Source organism: Oenanthe melanoleuca, chromosome 2 (assembly GCF_029582105.1).
Source record: "Oenanthe melanoleuca isolate GR-GAL-2019-014 chromosome 2, OMel1.0, whole genome shotgun sequence".
In the NCBI taxonomy this organism is placed as follows: domain Eukaryota; kingdom Metazoa; phylum Chordata; class Aves; order Passeriformes; family Muscicapidae; genus Oenanthe; species Oenanthe melanoleuca.
In genome coordinates this window covers 113,006,448-113,025,395 of record NC_079335.1, presented here as the reverse complement: position 1 = coordinate 113,025,395, position 18,948 = coordinate 113,006,448, and the positions used below count along the sequence as shown (strand labels likewise).

The 18,948-nt window shown below is 35.7% G+C and overlaps 1 protein-coding gene across 1 annotated transcript in view; it reads left to right on the top strand.

Annotated features, from left to right (window-relative positions):
• Nucleotides 1–18,948, top strand: part of KCNH8 (potassium voltage-gated channel subfamily H member 8) — a 173,326-nt gene that overhangs the window by 44,259 nt on the left and 110,119 nt on the right. The window contains exon 2 of the mRNA XM_056484401.1: nucleotides 11,865–12,098. Within this exon, the coding sequence (XP_056340376.1) occupies nucleotides 11,865–12,098 (234 nt within the window). The remainder of the gene's footprint in view (nucleotides 1–11,864; nucleotides 12,099–18,948) is intronic.

Sequence of the window (18,948 nt, the reverse complement as noted above, 5' to 3'; positions counted from 1 at the left end):
TGTGAGGTTATTTGACTTTAAAGGTCATGCTTCATACCTTTTGTTTGTTATTTTTGGCTAAGAGTTGTAGATTTTGTGAAGTTTTGCCCAGAGTTTTCATTACTGCTATTGTAACTCAAGAAAGTTTATTTCTGCTGCTTTTCACAGTCTGTGTAATTACCCTACTCACTTATTTTTACACATATGGAGTGGCCTGAAATGGAATAGCTTCCCTACTTCACAATACAATCCACAAGTTCAGACTCCTACTTTATGCATCTCATTCAATTAGTAGAAAAAAAAAAAACACCAAAACCAGCAACAAAAAAGTATCTTTTTTCTCTTTCCTCAGAGTAATTTCAGATTAAGAAATTGGTTCTACAATATCTTACCTACAGATGTTCTTTGACCTTTATTTGCAAGAAGGAAAGACATGGGCACAGTCAGGTTCACTTCCTCAACATTTAGAGTCTGGCTGTAGTATAGAAGTGTTCTGATTTCTCTCCTGGCTTGATGCTGATGTTACCCAATTCCTGAGCTTTAAGATGATGCTAGACCTGAAGGATTTTGGTCACCACACCCTCCACATATGATAAATATAAGTTCTTATTCTGAGTAACCCCTTGAAGTTATCACTTCCTACCATTCCAGTGGGGTTGAACCTCCTGACCCCAATACTGAGGTTGAGTAGGTTAAAGGGAAGGTTTTACACTGCTTTGGTGGTTTGGCCACCTGTTTTGCAAATAACATTTCTGCTGGTGTGTATGATGCTGTTGGTTAAATTCTCCAACTGGTTTTTAGTCTCTGATTTTTTAATTTTTTTTTTTTTTTTTTACTTTAAAAACAGTATTTAGAGCAGCAATGAATTTCTACATTTATAGCATCAGATTGCATAGGAAATGTGGCAGTATAATCATGTTGTAATTTATAGCTTCCTTCTACTTTTGCTGTTTTCGGTATGTGTAATTTATGGAACCTTATTTCTGTATCTTTAGTATTTTTCTCTGTGCCACTTTTACTTGATGAGATAAAGATATAAATATCTGACTTTCTACAAATTATTTCTAAACTCTCAGAATGAAAAAGATGATTCTCTCTAGCATGGAAACTTTGCAACCAGATACAAGCACCTGCTGCCATTTCTCAACATAATTTTCATCACTTTCTTCAGATTGAGCTCCAGGAAAACTAAGCAAGACTTCAAACCACCTCCCATAATACACTGGAATTAGACTGCAGCATTCTTATACCTTTTTCCTGTGGAACAAAAAAGTTGTGTTGCTTTTGTCTAGCAAGCACAGTGCCAGCAGCTGGGGGTTATTTAACTTTAAAATATTTTGGACCAGTTAGAAGAATTTAGTTAAAAACCCTAGTGGAATTTGTATGTTTTGACTGATAGAATTCTCTGAAACATTACCTGCCTCTCTAATAATACGGATTCCCTGCAGTACAGTTAATAGATAACATTTTCCTGGGATTTTGGAGGTTTGGGACTTGCATTAATTATTGAGCACTGGCCTATTGTTCTCCTGAGAGTCTCTTTCTGAAGTAAGGTTTGGGTTTTTTATGTTTAGGTAGTGCTTTGGGGAAAGGAGGCAGGAAGGGGTATTGGTTTTGTTCCATGGCAGAATAAAACTTTTGCTTTAGAAATGCCAAAGGTGGTTCTGTGATACTTGGTCTCTTTATTTCCTGTAAAAATGAACTAGAAATAGAACAAAGCAAGCAGACACAAAAAGGTCTAGATTTGGGTAACTGTCTTCAGTCCTGTCATTATTTTGGTATATTTCTTCTCTTACCTGCTCTGTTAATGTCCTTAGGGGTTCAGTTCAGTGAATTTTTTGTAGCAATCTCTTCCTGTGCCTGATTTCTTTCATTGAGACAATACTTAGTCCAAGGTATTTTCCTCTCCTAAGGTAATCAAAATACTGGCAATTTCACTGTGTATTTATATATGCAAAGAAGTTTATTGCAAAGAAGTTCCAGATGTTTTGTATCTTCAGATCATATTCATTTCTTTGGCCAAAATCTGGATTTTTCTTCAGAAGACTATCTTATGGCAGTTGTTCACTTTAAGCCTTTCTGGCTCCCCAAGTAGCTTCTTCCATAATTATTTGCATATCTTATATAAATCAGGAGGTACAAGCTCAGGCACTCCTGTGTAAACTATGCCAGTCCTCCAGGAGGTCCAAAGAAACTGTATTATAATAAATAATAATCCATGTCTACTTCACACATCTGCTTTTCCATTAAGGTTATTCTACTTGTTTATTCTATGACAAGACTCATCCTTCCATTTTTTTTTAGCATTTTTCCTCTGGATTTTTATGAGACCATTCTTAGTTGAGAAATCCACTACGAGATGATTTGTTTTCCTTTGAATATGGTACCTTAATTACAATCTCACCTGTAACCTCCTTCTCATCCTTTTCCACTCTCAAAATATTGTTTCTTCACAGATCTTGCTCAAGATAATGTCAGTGATCCTTATAATGAAATTCTTAGGATATTTTTACTCAGAAAGGTTGAGTTTGGGATATAGTGTGTAATTCTTTATTATGGCAAATAGTGCAGTATGCAACTCTCCCCTCTGGAAATGGCATTTTCTGGACACTGTTCATTATTTTATGAATCATTTTTAATATGATTTGTGTCAATTTTTCAGAAGAGTATTCTTGGAACAGACTTTCTTTTCCACTGCATTATTTCAGATTAGTGTTGCTTCTCTGAGAAAACTGTGTGCAGAAATTCTTGCTGTTTACAAAGAGCTCATTTCACTGGAATAGGCACAAGGGAGTCTGCTTTTTCTCCTCATTAAAATTAACTCAAGATTATCCTTTAATTTCAGGGATTGAGAGATGAGCATGTAAACTACAAAGATTCAAAACGCTTACTCTTAAGTTCTGACACCTTAATATTGAAGTACAAGAAATATAGGGGTAAATCAATACAATAAAATTTACCACTAGCTGTCATGAAATTGTCATGGGAGTCATAGGGGATTGTAAAAGTGACAGTGAAAAGCCCAGAAATTACGTATATGGGCTAGCATACATGAAAATCATCTTTGAGCCTTTTTGAGTAACAAATTCAGGGTAGTGTAGCACTTGTATAAAATGGAAAAAAAGTTTCTTATTCAGAGAATACAAGAGCAACATGTGGTATCTGAACAGATATTGGTTTTGACATTGTTATTTGTGTATCTTGCCTGTGAAAATGAAAATCATATGCAAAATTGGGGATGCTGCATCACCCTCTGTGGAGCTCAAGTGCTGCACTAGGCAGAAGGATGATCTCTGTCCCTTTTGCCTTCAGTTTAAACCCAGATGAGGGTCTGGTTTTGTTCTGAGGATACATAATTTTGTTCAGGTGAGGAGGCTTGGTATGAAATGCCCTACTGCCACCAGAGGAGAATTAGTGTGTGTATGATTCACATCTCACTGGAGTCTCTCCACAGGGGATAGCTTGGCCTGTTTCTTCTATGGTTAATTCCAGGGCTGAAAGTGGAATTTCTCCTCCTTCATTCTTGGGAATGGTGGCTGAAAGTTCCCTTTGCTCAGCATGTGGACAGTAAATACCACCTGGCCTTGCACGGTAGAAGCTAGTGGAAGGACCTCAAAGATTTTCCCCTCTCTTTGCACTAATATCTTGTTTATATTTCTGTGTTGGAACTATTTACTTCATGTACTTACAGATAACATTCTTTTATATAGGCTATATAGGATCCACAATTTTTTTTTTCAACGTGGTCACTTTAAAGGGGAAACAAATTTCCGTGAAATCTACTAATTTCAAAACACTGGCAATTTCGCTGTGTTTTTGTATATGTGGTCCTTTACTGCAAAAAGTTCCAGGTATTTAGAGTCTTCCAGACCATATCCACTTCATTTCAAGTGATAAAACTCTTCCAATGATAGGTAAATAGTCCTTGAACTCTTCATCATCATATTATAAAGAAATTCAGTTTCTTGTTTCCAGTATAGATGGTATCAAGATATTTTCCAAGCCCTACTCCATAATTAACACAGTCTCACAAGAAGAAAGGAGCATTAGCTTTCAAAAAGCCAGGAACATGATCTTTGAGAGTCATTTCACATTGGCTTCAAAATGTCTAGCTTATGTTCTTCCTCTCAGTTGTGCAAGAATAATGTCTGAAAAATCTTTTCCCCTGTATTCTTCCACTAGCTCTCTTAGCAGAATCTGTAACATATGGCTGGTGATATATTGCACTATCAGCAGTGCATACATTGGGTGCAAATATTCAAAGGGTTATCCACTGCAATAACGTTATAAATAGGTTCATTAGGCATGTATGTATTAAAGGCAAGTGTAGGATACTAAACCCACAAAATATTGTGAAATGGTGAAAATTTAGTATGCCTGCAAACTGAGCACCAATTGGCAGTAGGTGACATAGTGCTTAATACAGCTGTAAACAAAACAGCTTTCAACTCCTTATTTCATTTCTACTTCAGACAAGTGATAAGGAAGGCATGGACAGGATCACATTAATAAATATCTGTTGATCATGTGGCCTTTGTCTTTGAAAATATTTCTATTCAGGAAGAATGTTGTCTGCAAACCTTTTTCTCGGTTGAACACCTGAAAGCAAGTCATGGTCCCAGGCTCTTAAATCATTGGGCTATGTGATTTGTGCTTATGAGAACCCTATGTGTTAGTTTGATTTATAGCAGTTCTGTTTCTAAATTCCAGGTGAATTTTAAATCAGTGGAGCAGTTGGGAAAAAAAACCCCTAACAACAAATCAAATATAGCTGGGTTGCACAAGTGGTTCTTCTGCCTGGTAGATGAACTTAAAATTTCCATGTATTTTATTGGAGAAATTGCAAAACATGCTTCCTTTGGAAATGTGAACCTGTGCACCCTGCTGTGCAGTGGGTGCTCACAGAATACACTGAACAGTAGCTGAACCCCCTCATGAGGGATATATGGTTCAGTTCTGTCAGAAAAACAAGCACCCAGAGAGTAACTTCTGGATGCCACTGCACATTGTCACAACATGCTGGTGACTCATGAGTTACAGAGTCTCTTGATTGTTAATGTCTTCGTTTTTCTGGTTCATTTTTTTCCCCAGTGCCGTGTGCTGTTTCACTTGCAGCACTTCAATGCCTATAAAACTGGCATGTAAATATTTGACAGCTGCAATACAGCTCTTTTAGTTACATCTGCACTGTGCACTGGCAGCCACTGCACAATCAATAACACAAAAAAGTTCATCAAATAGAATGTAATCTTTGTTTTTAAACTCAAAAATAAAATTTTGTCAATATCAACAAAGCTTAAGAGTGTGAAAAGAAATACTTTGTTACAACCTTTATTCAACTGATATATGTGAATTTATGATTACAGGTAAAGATAAAAGCAAAAACAAAGACATATTTTAGACTAATTAATATTTCCTTCTGAGGAAAAGATGCAGCTATTTACTTCTGCTAGTGGAGCTTCATTTTGAAGAATTTAAATGTCAACTTTGCTGAAAGTTTTTTTCTCCTTTGCTATAGTTCACCCTTTACAATTGCATTGGTTGTTTATTTGAAGGGTGCTCTGTGGTGATAAATGAGCAGACAGTAGTACTACTATTTCAAAAAAGTCCTTTCAGAGTTCAGGTAGATTCAAATGATACTGGGATTACAAAAGCAATGGGAACATGCACAAATATTTCTAATGGAGTAACAAATGATTTTTTTCCTCACTAAGATGCCAGAAGCTCATTTCACCATCAAGTTCACTACTGTTTTTGTTTTTCTCTTTGTTTCTCTCTGATAGAGGCTGGCTTTTTGGTCTGCTTTCTTATAGGAATAGGTAATTTTACTGGCCATGCAGAAAGCTGCAGTCTTTATTCCAGTATTGACCTGATGCACTAATGGCAGTGAAAGCTGGGCTCAGGATCATTAAACACCGAGTCTCTTAAGTGGTTTGTGATCTTCTGTTTATCAGTAAGACTGGGAAATGATTTAGCAACCAGGTGCCCAAATTTTGCTTAGATATCTCCATGCTGAACTGCATTGCAGATTAAGTTTTCTTGTAGCTATAAATATTGTATACAGTAAAGCATTTTCACTGTCAGACTAAATATTATTGTAAATACAAAGTGAAAGGTTTATTTCTTAGCTGCTGAATTCAGAACTTTTCTACTTACTGTAAATTATTCCTGTCAGTTCAGGTCAAGCAGGAACTATGGAAGCTCACCCCTTCAGCTGAGTCCATAGGGCTGGGTACTTTAAATACTGATTCTTAACTCTAAATTTGTAGCTGTTACCCAGTTTTATGAATCCTTGTAATGAAATGAGTAGGCCAATTAAATCAATTATAAAGGTTACAGTGAGTTATAGTGACGGGTCTTTTGTTCATCAGTCCATACTTGTACTTTATAATGCAAAACTTTTACCTTTCACTGTACTACTATAAATTCATTGGAATATGAATTCATTTTTAGAGAAGAGTGGAAGTATCAGTATATTCTATCATCTTTTTTTCTAACTTGCTTAGATCTAGATAAATCTTCACCTCACATTAGTGACCCAGTCAACTGTACTGAGATTTTTCAAGAGGAATTTTAATGTCTGCATTTTAAAGTGTATGCAGCATAAAAATCATCTTGGTCTCGATCAGATTCAAAGGACACTAGCTGGCAAATGATTTTGAGCTCTAATTAAATTCACTGGCATCTAAATATGCTGACATAAAGCTAAATGTTTTCATACACTACTTTAATCATTCAATTAATCAGTAATCTTAACTGTTAATGTGGTCATGTTCTCCGTCACAGTAATTTGCATCAACCTGGAATGAGATTTCCCTTGTTAAGTTGCCTGTGTACAAACTGTGGAATCAATTCTAAGTGTAGTAAATCCTTTCATCCAGAAGAATTGTGGACTGTTCTACAATCTGTAACTATGTGAGTCACTTGCTTATTTAATGCAGCTTCTTTGATTGCTAAAGATTTTTTCTTTTGTAGGATTTTTTCTTCCTCTTTAATTCTTAAATAATGTAACATTAAAAATTAGAATGGTTGTTGGCTTTGCTCAGTTGCAAATAAGTCAGGTGTTCTTGAAAACTTCTAGACTTTGGTTGAAAATAACTGTTAAAAAACTGGGGAAGCACAATGATGAGACTTATAGCACACAAAGCCACAGTATTAAAGCAAAAATCCTTTTGTAATTCCTTGCTAGATATGACAGTAGGATTCGTTAAGGGAGTGCAGAGTACAAATGTAACACAATGCCACCACAAACAGCCAGACAAATTGTGGGCATTAATTAGGAGGAAGAGTATTGCATAAAGCCTTTTTCTTTAATTATCTCAGTTCTAAAACTCTATCATGTGATGTTTGTTGAATAAGATTCACTGCATTAGAAAGCATGACATCTAAATTTCTGTTGCTCCATTTATGATTTTTGGGTATCACATCATTGAAACAGGGCAACATGGTCTAAGCCTGTGATTGAAGGTATAGTTATTATGGTTCTGGTTCCTCTTATTTGTTTGTCTCTGGCTTTATGCTGTGTTTCTGGCAGACATTTCTGAAAACCACATGAGTCTGCCATTGATCAATGTCCTATCCTCTCCAGTAGGTTCTACTTCTGAAATGAAGGCAGGCATGCTAACTCCTAATAGTCTTCCTTCAAACTTTCATGTGGAAAAATAACTTGATCTTCATGGAAAATGAGCTTAAAGTAAAAGAATCATAACTGAAAGAAATCTGCTTTTGAATTGTGCTGGCGAGCCAGGGACATCTCTCATATTCATCCACCTCTGTTAACTTGCTGCTAAAGGAAAATCTTGTCCATGTTGGAAATTTTGTGTTTAGAATTCCCATCTTAGCAAAAGCACTTTTAAATCATCCTTCTCACAACTCTCACAGGCCTGGACAAATAAACAATTGCTATTCAAAGCTAATATACAAATATCCAATTTGAATTTTTGAAATTTATTTTGCAGAGACTTACACCACTTCGTTTGTGTGCTGAAACCTAGGGTCAAATGGTTAAAAAAGCTTCTGATTCTGCCCATTCTCTGGGCTCTCTGGCAGTCCCACTCCCAGCTCAGAGATTTTCACTGCTGGGACAGAGATCTTTTCCCTGTGGGTGGCTCCAGTGACCCCACAGGTGCCCACCTGACTTCCTGCACATCCCACACTCACACACTCACACCAGGTTTCCCCACCTGATCCACCCCAGCTTTCCCAGAGCCTCAGATGACTCTTTCCATAAAGCCATTTATTTATTATGGAGCAACAACACAGAAACAGCCCCAGCTGGTGCCCCCAGGCAGGACCCTCAGCAAAGAAACCCAAAGATTTGATACCCTCACAGTCTCTGTCCACACCAGTCTCTCTTTTTCCTGAGTCCTCTGCTCCTGCTGAGTCTCTCAGAGTCCATCCACCCAGCTGGCACCACCCATCTTTGTGCCCTTTGCTAACCAAAGGGTTGGCAGCTCATGGTCTCTTGTCTCAGGCTCCCACCCAGAGCTCAATCTGCATCCCAGTGAGCAGTTGGCAAACTGAACCACCTGCACCAGATTTAATCCTCAATAGTCCAAATTTGCTCCTTCTTACACAGATTTTCAGCAGCTCTACTCTGTTATTCCAAAGGCTCAGGGCTGCATCTTTCTCAATAGATCAAGTATTTTGCTTGGATGTATTTTCTTATCTGAAAATAAAATTAAAAAGAAGTGTTCATCAGTAATCTAATATTGTCTCCTGATCAACCAACCTGATTAATGAAATAACTTAATATTCTGAAAGCATAATACTGAATTCAACGATTTCTATATTATTATGGAAGTGTTGCACACAGACATACACCAAAATATATAGACCAACCCATTGGTTGTATCACTCATTGCAACTTTCCTACTGCAAGTTCAAAAACAGGCAAATATGTTGTCTTCCAGTCCATAAGTTTCTAATAAATTATTCTAAATTAAATTTAGTCTTACTCTAGATTTTTAAATCCAGCTAGTTATCATTGAACATCATGAAAGTAAATGCCAAATTTGTTATTTGTGTCACAACAAAGACTGAATTATAGAAATTTCACCCTAAATATTTGTTTCTTGAAATATTTTATTTTAAATATTTTATATTTAACATATATGAGCAAAAACATGAGTAACAAGTGATATTAAAGATTTGATGCTATAAAAATAAATTACAGAACTAAACAAACTTTTGATCAGAATACTTTAAGGTACGGGTTTGTTGGACTTTTTCTTTTTGGGTTTTTTAAAAAATTTGCTATATGTAAATATAAATCACTTTATAAATGTTACTGAAGAAATGGATGATACATGTAATTACTGGGAAAAATATTTCTTTGTCCTTTTTATTAAGAAAATTTTCAACAAATTATTTAGATATGTCCCTTAGTTTGGGATTATAAAAACTGCAAATATAATTCTGATTGTATTTTCCTGATGCTTTGCTGTTGTACTCAAAAAGCTCTGCAAAATTAGGCTTACAAGCCTTATCAGACACCTGCTATTAAGAGAAAGACTGGCTGTCATCCTAACTGGTACTGGATTGGCATTTATAAGTAAACTGATTCATTCCATGAATGTTGAGCTAATTAAAATGCTAAAGTATATATTCTGGGTTTATTTTGGTGTAAATGACAATAGAGTTTGCCCACCTGACATTTTCAATAAAATCATGGCATGCTTGGTAAGCTCCAGTGTATTCCTGTTCATAATGACATTCATTCACTTCTGCACATCCTCTCTACCTTTTCTATCCTTTTAGTTTTCCATATTCTGTTTCATACAATTCTCAACAATTACAATTGAAAAGAAAAACAAAACCCCACAGCAGTCTTTGAATCATATAATTGTGTCTTAAGCAACAAGAAACACAGAAGTAAATTAATTTTCTAGCTGAAATATATTTGGTAGGAATGATCTGCTGGTCTTGCACTGTCACAGTTTCATTATGCACTGCAAGCACATGATTTTAATTCTTTTGGCAGTGTGGGGATTTAGTTTTGTGTTGACAGGGGGAGCAGCATGTTAGTGCATGAATGGTAATGATACTTATTCTCCAGTTAGGCAAATAAAAATGACAGGCTAAGTCAAGCACTGCACTGAACCAGAATGCATTTTAAAAACACATTATTTGGTAAATGGGAAAATACTGTTTTAACAATAGCAATCATTTATTGAAAGAATGTAGTTAAGTTTGTGCAAAATGTGGGTAACTGAAGGAAAGTCTTGAGAGAAAATTGATCATTTAATAAATCTCCATTGTCGTTAAAATACTGAAAGCAGTATAAGACACAGCATATTATTCCTTGGATAATTAAAGAGTAACATAGCTGAAGTTGTTGGGACTTCACTGATATAGAACTCTTGTGACAGTTCAGACTGAAAGACAGTCTTATTTTTCCTCTATTTTAGAATATGATTTCTATCCCTCCCTTTGCAATCATAAATAATATATCCCTGTACGGGGATTAGGTATATCAACCTGAGCTTTCCATTAAAATAATTCACTTCTTTCCCATTAAATTTATGAATATTTATCAAGGGATTATGGGTTAGTTAATAGTATTTCCCCTTAATACATATACATGAATTCTTGCACATAAGTCTGAAAAATGAGGGGTATCTGTCTTGGGACTAGACTGCTCCCAAGCTCTGTCTTGTGAGTTGTAAGGTAAACATTCCTTAACAAGCAATGGGAAAAAAATAGTTTTTCCTCCTTCAATGTGAAATGTAGACAGATTCTGTCCATAAAACTTTTTTTTTTTTTTTTTTTTTTTTTCCTCAAGACAAGGAAACGCAGGCAAAAAACTCGTATGAGAAGTTCATATGTTATCTGAAAAGGGTCTCCCTGACAACTGAAAAAGACTGTAAAGGGCCAGAGTTGTTGACATAGGCTGAAGATGAAGTTTTGGGGTACAAAGCCTTCAAAAACATTTCAGAGAGGAATGGAAATGAACTATTAGGCTGCCAATAGGTTGAGCTGTTAGATTTGCTAAAGATTTTAAATCAAATTAGGACACCAAATTTGGCTGATTGATGTCCATGTCAATATGCTACTCTTGAATGTATCATACATTATAGCTGCATCTTAAACACACAGAGAAATTATAGAGAGCATTAAGTATAATGGAATGCTGAATTTTTGATGTACCTGTTTCATATGAGTGGAGCCCTAAAAGACAGGTGACTGATTTTGGATGAAATCTTTTTTCCTCAAAAGCAAAAACAAAGAAAAAAAAACAAAGAAATGAACAGCAACAACAAAAATAAAACCCCAACAAAATCAACCCCACTCCCCAAAATGTACAAATAATTCTCTGTAGTCTAGAATATCCCTAATGCCTCATGGCCTGGCATGTTGCTCAACTGTGCTTTTAAGGATTCCTTGCAAAATTATTTGGAATAAATTATTTTGCTGGTATAGGTCAACATTATCTTTTTGAGACCATGAAGATTTTTTTTTTTTTTTTATTTTTCATGGTATAGCTGTAGCTGTTCAGACTACAGAGTAGTCTAAGTGGCAGCATAACACAGCATTTGAAATTTCTCCAAAATTTTGGTATTTGTCACCAAGCTTTGGTCAAGTGATTGTTTTAGCATGTTGACATCTATCTCAGAGGCAACCATTATAAAGTATTCCTGGAGGAGACAATGAGGCAAGCTGTACAAAGCCATGAAGAACTACTGTATATGATCTGTGGATTAGATCCGTGACTTAATTTCACAATAGTCTGAAACCAGAAATTAGATCTTTGCTTGCAGTCAGTTGGGACTTTGCTTTCAAATGTCTGTCCAGTTATGCCCTCTTATGATGCTAAAGAAAGTACTGTGTCAAAAGGTGTAAAATTTAGACTTTAATTAATATTTTACTTTTGTGTTCTTTTGCAGATAGTAACTTCATCCTTGCAAATGCTCAGGTGGCCAAGGGATTCCCCATTGTTTACTGCTCTGATGGCTTCTGTGAGCTTGCTGGATTTGCACGGACTGAAGTCATGCAGAAGAGCTGCAGCTGTAAATTTTTACTTGGTGCTGAAACAAATGAGCAGATGATTCTTCAAATTGAGAAATCGTTGGAGGAAAAGATAGAATTTAAAGGAGAAATCATGTTCTACAAGAAGAATGGTAAGTCTTTCTTTCCTGTTCTGTCAGTCATAAAGAATGAAACTTAGCATATATATAATGTTCATTTCTAAGAAATAATTTGGTGTGTCTATCATCAAGACTATAAGAATAGATTTGAATAAACATATTAGAGTACACTTTGACTCCATATTTATATTGGTGTTACTGATTTTATATAAATATGTTGCAAAGCTTCTAGAAGAAATTCAGGGTACTAAACTGCACTGTGAGGCTGTTATTTGCAGTCAGCATGACACTGTTTTTTCTGCTTTTTCTGAATTTTTTACCTCTTATTGCTGAAGCTGTATTGAAAAATATTCATATCCACCACAAGATAAGCTATGTAAATTCTTCAATGCCATCAGTAAAATACTTGGATATGTGAATGAGCAAAGTGATTTCTTCTCAACAGCTGCTATACATAAACATAACAATGATTTTTGAAAAGGGAAAAGTGAAAAAGTTAAAAACTTATGTTCAAGCATGTATTGTCACATAAAGAAAATTTCCAGACATTAAGCATTCTTCATACTACAGAAAATTTCAAGTTGCACCAGCAAATCTTTGACTCCTATGGCAAACCATTTATAAGGACAATTTCACAGTTGAGATGCATGAGGCACACAAGACAGCAGCTCATGATGCACAGTTCCCAGACTCTTTCATTTATATTTGGCTCCTTCAGTGTACTTATTCCATGTATTCCTATTTCTGCATTATGTGATCTTCAAACAGGTAACACCAAGTCTGAGATAATGACAGGATTCCAACCAGGGTAACAGGAGCCAAGTGATCCATTGACCCTGTGGATCCATGTGTGTTTGATATAACTTTCTCTTTCATTATATTGCTAGAGTTTATAGGCATATGCCTAGACCATGTTATTCTTAGATTTTCTCTTCCTCTATCTTTATTAATGGAGCATTTTCCTTTCAAAAAATTACTGTTATTATATGCTTTAAAAAGTTAATTTCTAAAAGGGATAACTGCACAATGACAACAAAGTGATTTGGAGTGTTAGGAGAAGGCAGCTTCCCTTTCACTAACAAAAAAAGGAAGAATGTTCCTTAGCTGGCCTGTGTTCATGATTCCTGCTCTTCATAGTAGGAAAGTTTGAAGTTAATCTGTAATGCTTCCTCATCTTCACTATCTGGGGAGGCTTGGGAATTTATGAAAGTATTTGGTTTTGTCTTTCACGTACAGAAGAGACTCACACAGTTTCTTAAAATTGTTTCAGGAAGGTTATTCAAACAAAGTAGTTGCAAATTTTAAAGCATGTCTGGATATAGAGGAAAAATTGTTTTAACCTGAAAGAATAAGAGCTGTTTTTTTCCAGTATTCTATAGTAATAACTGGGCATGGTAAGAAGATATTTCAAGGTATTTAAATTAAAGAAGTAAAGCTAAGACATTCATTTCATTGTCTTTGTCCTGAATGATAAATTGTGATTCCTTTACATTATGAAGGGGTGCTTCAAAACCATAACAGGTATGATTAATACAGGCAGAAAGAGATTCCAGGTCAATTATCTGAGAAGTAGCTGAATCACAGATAAATAGATAAAGAGAAATTGTTGAGGCTAAAAGAATTCCCCCTGGCCATCCTACATACACCCTCTATATAATTTGACTGGAAGCTTCTCCAATACATTTTCTGAATAAGAATAAATTTCCCCTGCCCATTATGTTTTTATTTCCATGTATTTCTGTACCACTGGGAAAAAGAAATGAAAAGGTATTAAAATAACATGAGAGTTTCTTGTATAAAAACAACATTTATCTTAAAAAATAATCTCGGTTTTTCAACAGAACTGCAAAGTCCAGGCTCCAAATTTGGTAAATCAGCCATTTTAGCTAAATGTTTTAGTGTTTGGGTTGGGTTTGGGGTTTTTTTCAGAGAAAAAATTGAACTTCTGAAACTGTTTAGCTTATTCAACTTTGTCTTTGTCCAGAAAAAGGTTTAAAAAATATTTTAAGACAAAAGAATTTTAGGAATAATATCCCTTAAATGATGGTATGGGTATGTTCAGTATATCCAACATGGAAAATCATTGTAATTTGGGCTGGTATAATGCCAGGAACATAGGTCAGTGGAAGACAAGTAGCTAGCAATGTGTGGTTATCACAGGGCCACATTTCAGTGTCCTGTTGGGGCTTTAGGGTGTCAGAGGGGGACTACCATCTTTAGTCTGCTGTTTAGCAAAGCTTTGCTTTGTGGGTTTAACTACAAGACCAACAGAGCATTTCCAAGCCCCAGGGGTAATTCTGAGCTCACAGAATAGACTGATGTGCCTCAGAATAGTTCTTGAAATCTTAATAGTTCGTACAACATTATGTTTAAAAATTCCTATGTGATGTCATGGATGTATGAATCCAATAACTTACTCTTGGTTTGTTCTTCTGTATTTGGTCTAAAATGTAGATCATATATGTCCTGTTGTTTGAGCCAGACATTCTAGGTTACAAAACTGAACATGCATCTATTCCTTAATTGTCACATTTTTCAATATTTTAAATTTGATTTAAACTTATTTCAAAGCTTATTCAATTTTTATCATTAAATTAGATTGTTCATTCTAAAAAAGTCGCTTTGATCTGAATTTATTAAGTTGAATATGGACCTTTTGCAGTTATTTAACCTTCATTAAGGAATTCACATAGCACCTCTGCTCAGTAATTGTCAGTTAAAGGAATGATTTCTGTAACTAAAGCAACCCCAGCAATCCACATGAAATTTCATGGAAATTTCAGACTGCTCTGAGATGATACTGAAGCAAGAGTGGTGTGCAAGGAGCTGGGTAGGGGTTTGAGTAAATTATCTGTCTGGATTATCTGTCTGTGTTGGATGAACTGCAGAATTTCATTGTCTTTATCATTTCGAGAGAAGAATGATTTTAAGCAATTGTACTCTGACCAATCCTTCTGAGACCACTAGAAGTGAATAAGAACATTTTTTCTATCTGTGTTCTCATTTGGGAATTGTAATGAATTCTTAGAATAGGATAAACTGGTTGTAACTCCTCATCCTGAACATTTTCTGCCATGGTAGCAACAGAGCACTATTAGAACCATGGCAGCAGATACAGCAGCTTCAGAGAGAGATGTCTTTTGAAAATTCAACTCAAAATATACTTTTCATCATAGTTTCAGTATTTATTTTTGTTCTTCAGTTAGTTTCTTGCTTTTTCTTTGACAGAGCTATATTAGTTTCTTGAAGACAATCAGAAAAGGAGAATATTAAAAGACAAGGAATTTTATGATTGTTGCCTTCTCCAGAAAGTTTTAAAATTATATTGCTTAGGAGTTGATTTTTGAACTTTTTTTTTCTGTTACTATTTCTACATTTTCTTTAAAACATCTGCAACAAATTAAGTTGTCAATTATGATAATGGAAATGCAAATTAACCTTTTGGAATTCAAGTGAGTTGTGAGAAAAATGCTCACTCCTGGATCTCTTTAGAACAATCTAAAAGCAGCTGGGCACTATGCTGAGGAGCTATATTTAAATAAACCCTTCTTTTTCTCCCTGTCAGACCTCCTCTGAAATTTGTCAATAGCAAGTACAGGTAGTTAAGTGAGGTCTTCACATTCCCTCAAACTGAACTACAATGAAGCAGCTGTGTGGAATTTTTCCCTTTTCTGTTAAAAGCCTAAAATAATGCTACAATAAGCCCTACAATCAGTGCCTTAGTCCAGTCTAAGCTCTCCATCTTCAGTTGCTGAGAAGGTCACACCTTAGGTCCCCTATGACCCATCAGATTTATTTCCTTTTCAAAATTAGGCTTGGAATGTTTGGAAGGAGGTCTGTGCCTATGCACAACCTCTTAAAATATGCTCTAATTCCACAGCCTTCCTTCATTGGAAGGAAATTGGCCTCTTTCTGTGCACATGTAAATTGTGTGAAACACTCTGTAATCAGCAGTGGACACTTGTGCTTTATGGACATTTGAGAGACTTCGCTGTGGTGACCTCATATCTGTGCACCCCAGAAAAAGGGCTGCTGGCACAAGCATTTGTGCATAGCTAAAAATCCCTGCTGCAAGAGAAATGGGGCAAGTGGGAGATGCTGGGGTTGTCTTTACAAGGTGCTTTAGGACTGGGTGCAAGCAGAGTTTGCTTTATCTGTGACAGTTAACCAGGACTCAAGGGACACTTTGTCACCTTCTATATGTACCCTGATTTAAGCACTTTCTGGGTTATGTCTCACATGTGCCTTGTAGTTCTTGGTCCTTAAAGGTTTGGTAGGTAAACTGTAAGGTCAAGAAGATATGATACTTTTAATTTCTGTGCTTATTTCTAAGATTAAATCAAGGTATTCTATCTCTTCTCATCACTGCATGAGAATATGTGTTTTGATAGGGCTGATTCCATATCTGGAAGGTCAGGATTGAAGTATTGTTGCAGAGGGGCAGAAAATGAGTAGAGAAAGGGTGAAAATCAAAGCCTCTTACTGAGTTACTGGGTTCACCAGGCAAAAGGCTGCTTGAATTCTGGGTGTGTGACAGTGTTCTCACATGAACAACAATGACAGCCACAGGTAAATGAAATAAGGCTCAGGCCATGAGTCATCATCCATTGCCTCTGCCATGTTTGTGGTTGAATACTGTGGCTAAAGAGTAGCAAAGGCTACACAACATCATTTTTGTTTAATAAGAAAATAGAAGAGGTTTTGTTAGACAAAGAGTTCAATGTTCTTTAAAATTGTAGAAGAATTAATTAATTAATTTTGAAGAAATTGAAGGGAAATTAAGGAAGGGAAGAAAATTGGATTTTCCTCAAGCTTCTCCACAGAAAGTATTTTTCTCATTGCAGAAATGGCATCTTTTCTTTCCAACAAGAAGTTTAAACACATGCTTTTATTGGTTGTCCAAAAATATCCTGTAGCATTTTGAAACTTGGGAGTTGTATGGCACCAGTTTATTGTTAACTGGTTGCCTTCTTTAGCAATCTCCTGAAATCCACAATGTCTTTTGGAAGTTAAGCCCAGCAGCAAGAAAATTTATTAGAATTTTCCAACTCTAAAAAAGATCTCTGCAGAGACCTCAGTTTTCTTGTGACTACTTTCTACTATTTCCTAGTGACAATTTTCTACTTACTTATGTAGAGAAAGCCCCTTGACAAGTTGCTTGACAGAGAAGTTTGCAGCAATGTGGCCTCACTGCTGCTTCACTGCTTCTCTGCCTCAAAAACCTCATCTAAAAATAAGAAAGCTGAAAAGATTTTGTGGTAGGCTTGCTCACATTTGCTAAATTATAGTACAAAATACAGGAGGAGGGAAATAAAAAAAAGCAAGCAACCCTGAAAGATTGATCTGAAGGTAATATCTAACTGCAATTCCCTGAGCCATAAAAAATAATTTTTTACTTTATAAAATAATTTTTTTCTTCTTTCTTTTTCTCTTTTCTTTTCTCTTTTCTTGTTTTTGTTTTTTTTTTTTTTTTTTTTTTTTTGTTTTTTTTTGGTTTTTTTTTTTGGTTTTTTTGTTTGTTTGTTTGTGGTTTTTTTTGTTTTTTTTTCTTTTTTCTGTTTTCTTGTTCTTTTTAATTTCCCCCTTTCATATAACTCATTAGTCATTAGGAAATTTCACTGATTTTTGGAAAGCCTTCCTCTTTAAAAAGCAGTATAGAATATAGACAGAAGACACATCCTTATTTTCCTGTTTCACAGAAGAGGGAAATTCTGTCTTCTTTTCTCTCCAAACCCTTCATTTGCTTGACCCATGGTTTCTGATGAAAGGTAACATGTACCTCTGAAATGTTTTGATGTTTTAGAGACAGCCCCAGCTTCTGCAGCACAAGAGGAAGACAGAGCAGGCTTCTGCTCCTCTGTAATGCCCTGGCTTAAACTCTACAGAGGCCTGAGGTGGTCAGCAAAAGCCTGAAAGAAGACAAAACAAAGGGATGGATTTCAGTTAGAAGTTAAAAAAAAAAAAAAAGGAGAAAAAAAAAAAACAAACCAGCAGCAAAATCCTCTGTGTGCAATGTGATCTAAACCATCTGAGATCTTTTCCCAGAATTTAATGAGACATCAACAAGACTGCAGGCTAATGACAGTGCTGATACTTTGTTCTGATGGCATTCACAGTGATATTGGCTAATAGCTTCTTTCAGTAGCAATATGATGTATTAAAAGCATAATTCACTGAGAAAAGACTAGTTCTTCTAGAACCACACTGATACGTAAATAAATCAGTGTGAAATTTTCCTCTTACTTGCTATATTGCTACAACCTGATGCCCTTCACAGCTAACAGATGCAATTAGTGTTTCCACAAAGGAACTCTGGGCTTCCAGCTGCACCTGGAATGAATGGCTGTTGGTGCTGCTAGATGGGTATTTTTTTTAGTTTTTAAAAGACATTTAATTGTGCTGCTTTTTATACATCCATTTCTAGTAAGAGATACTGGTATTTATTTTGCAGTAAGTTCATAAGACATTAGACTAGTCACCCTTCTCTTCAAATTTTTCTCACAATTTTATGACCACACTGCTGCCTTTTATTTTTATGAGATTTAAATCAAGCTTTGGCTAAAAGCTGACTTGGTTGCCTGTACTTCATCATGAGTGAGGCTGTTCTTTGGAAAAAGAAATTTCAAAGTATCATTTCTCCAGTTGACCATAAGCCTCTCTTCTGCAAGCATTCCTTATTTTGTCCCTTATCCTTAAATCCATGTTCTGGATTATAGTGCAGACTATTTGCCACCTCCTGTGCTGTCCACCACAATGGATTCTTGCTGAAGCACCATAGTTTTTTGGAAGGTGGTAGGAGTCTCATTTTAGCACTGCCTACTGAGCCCTCTCACTGATTTGGGTAGGGAATTGCAAAAGCAGTTTGTTTTTACAGAGCAGTTAA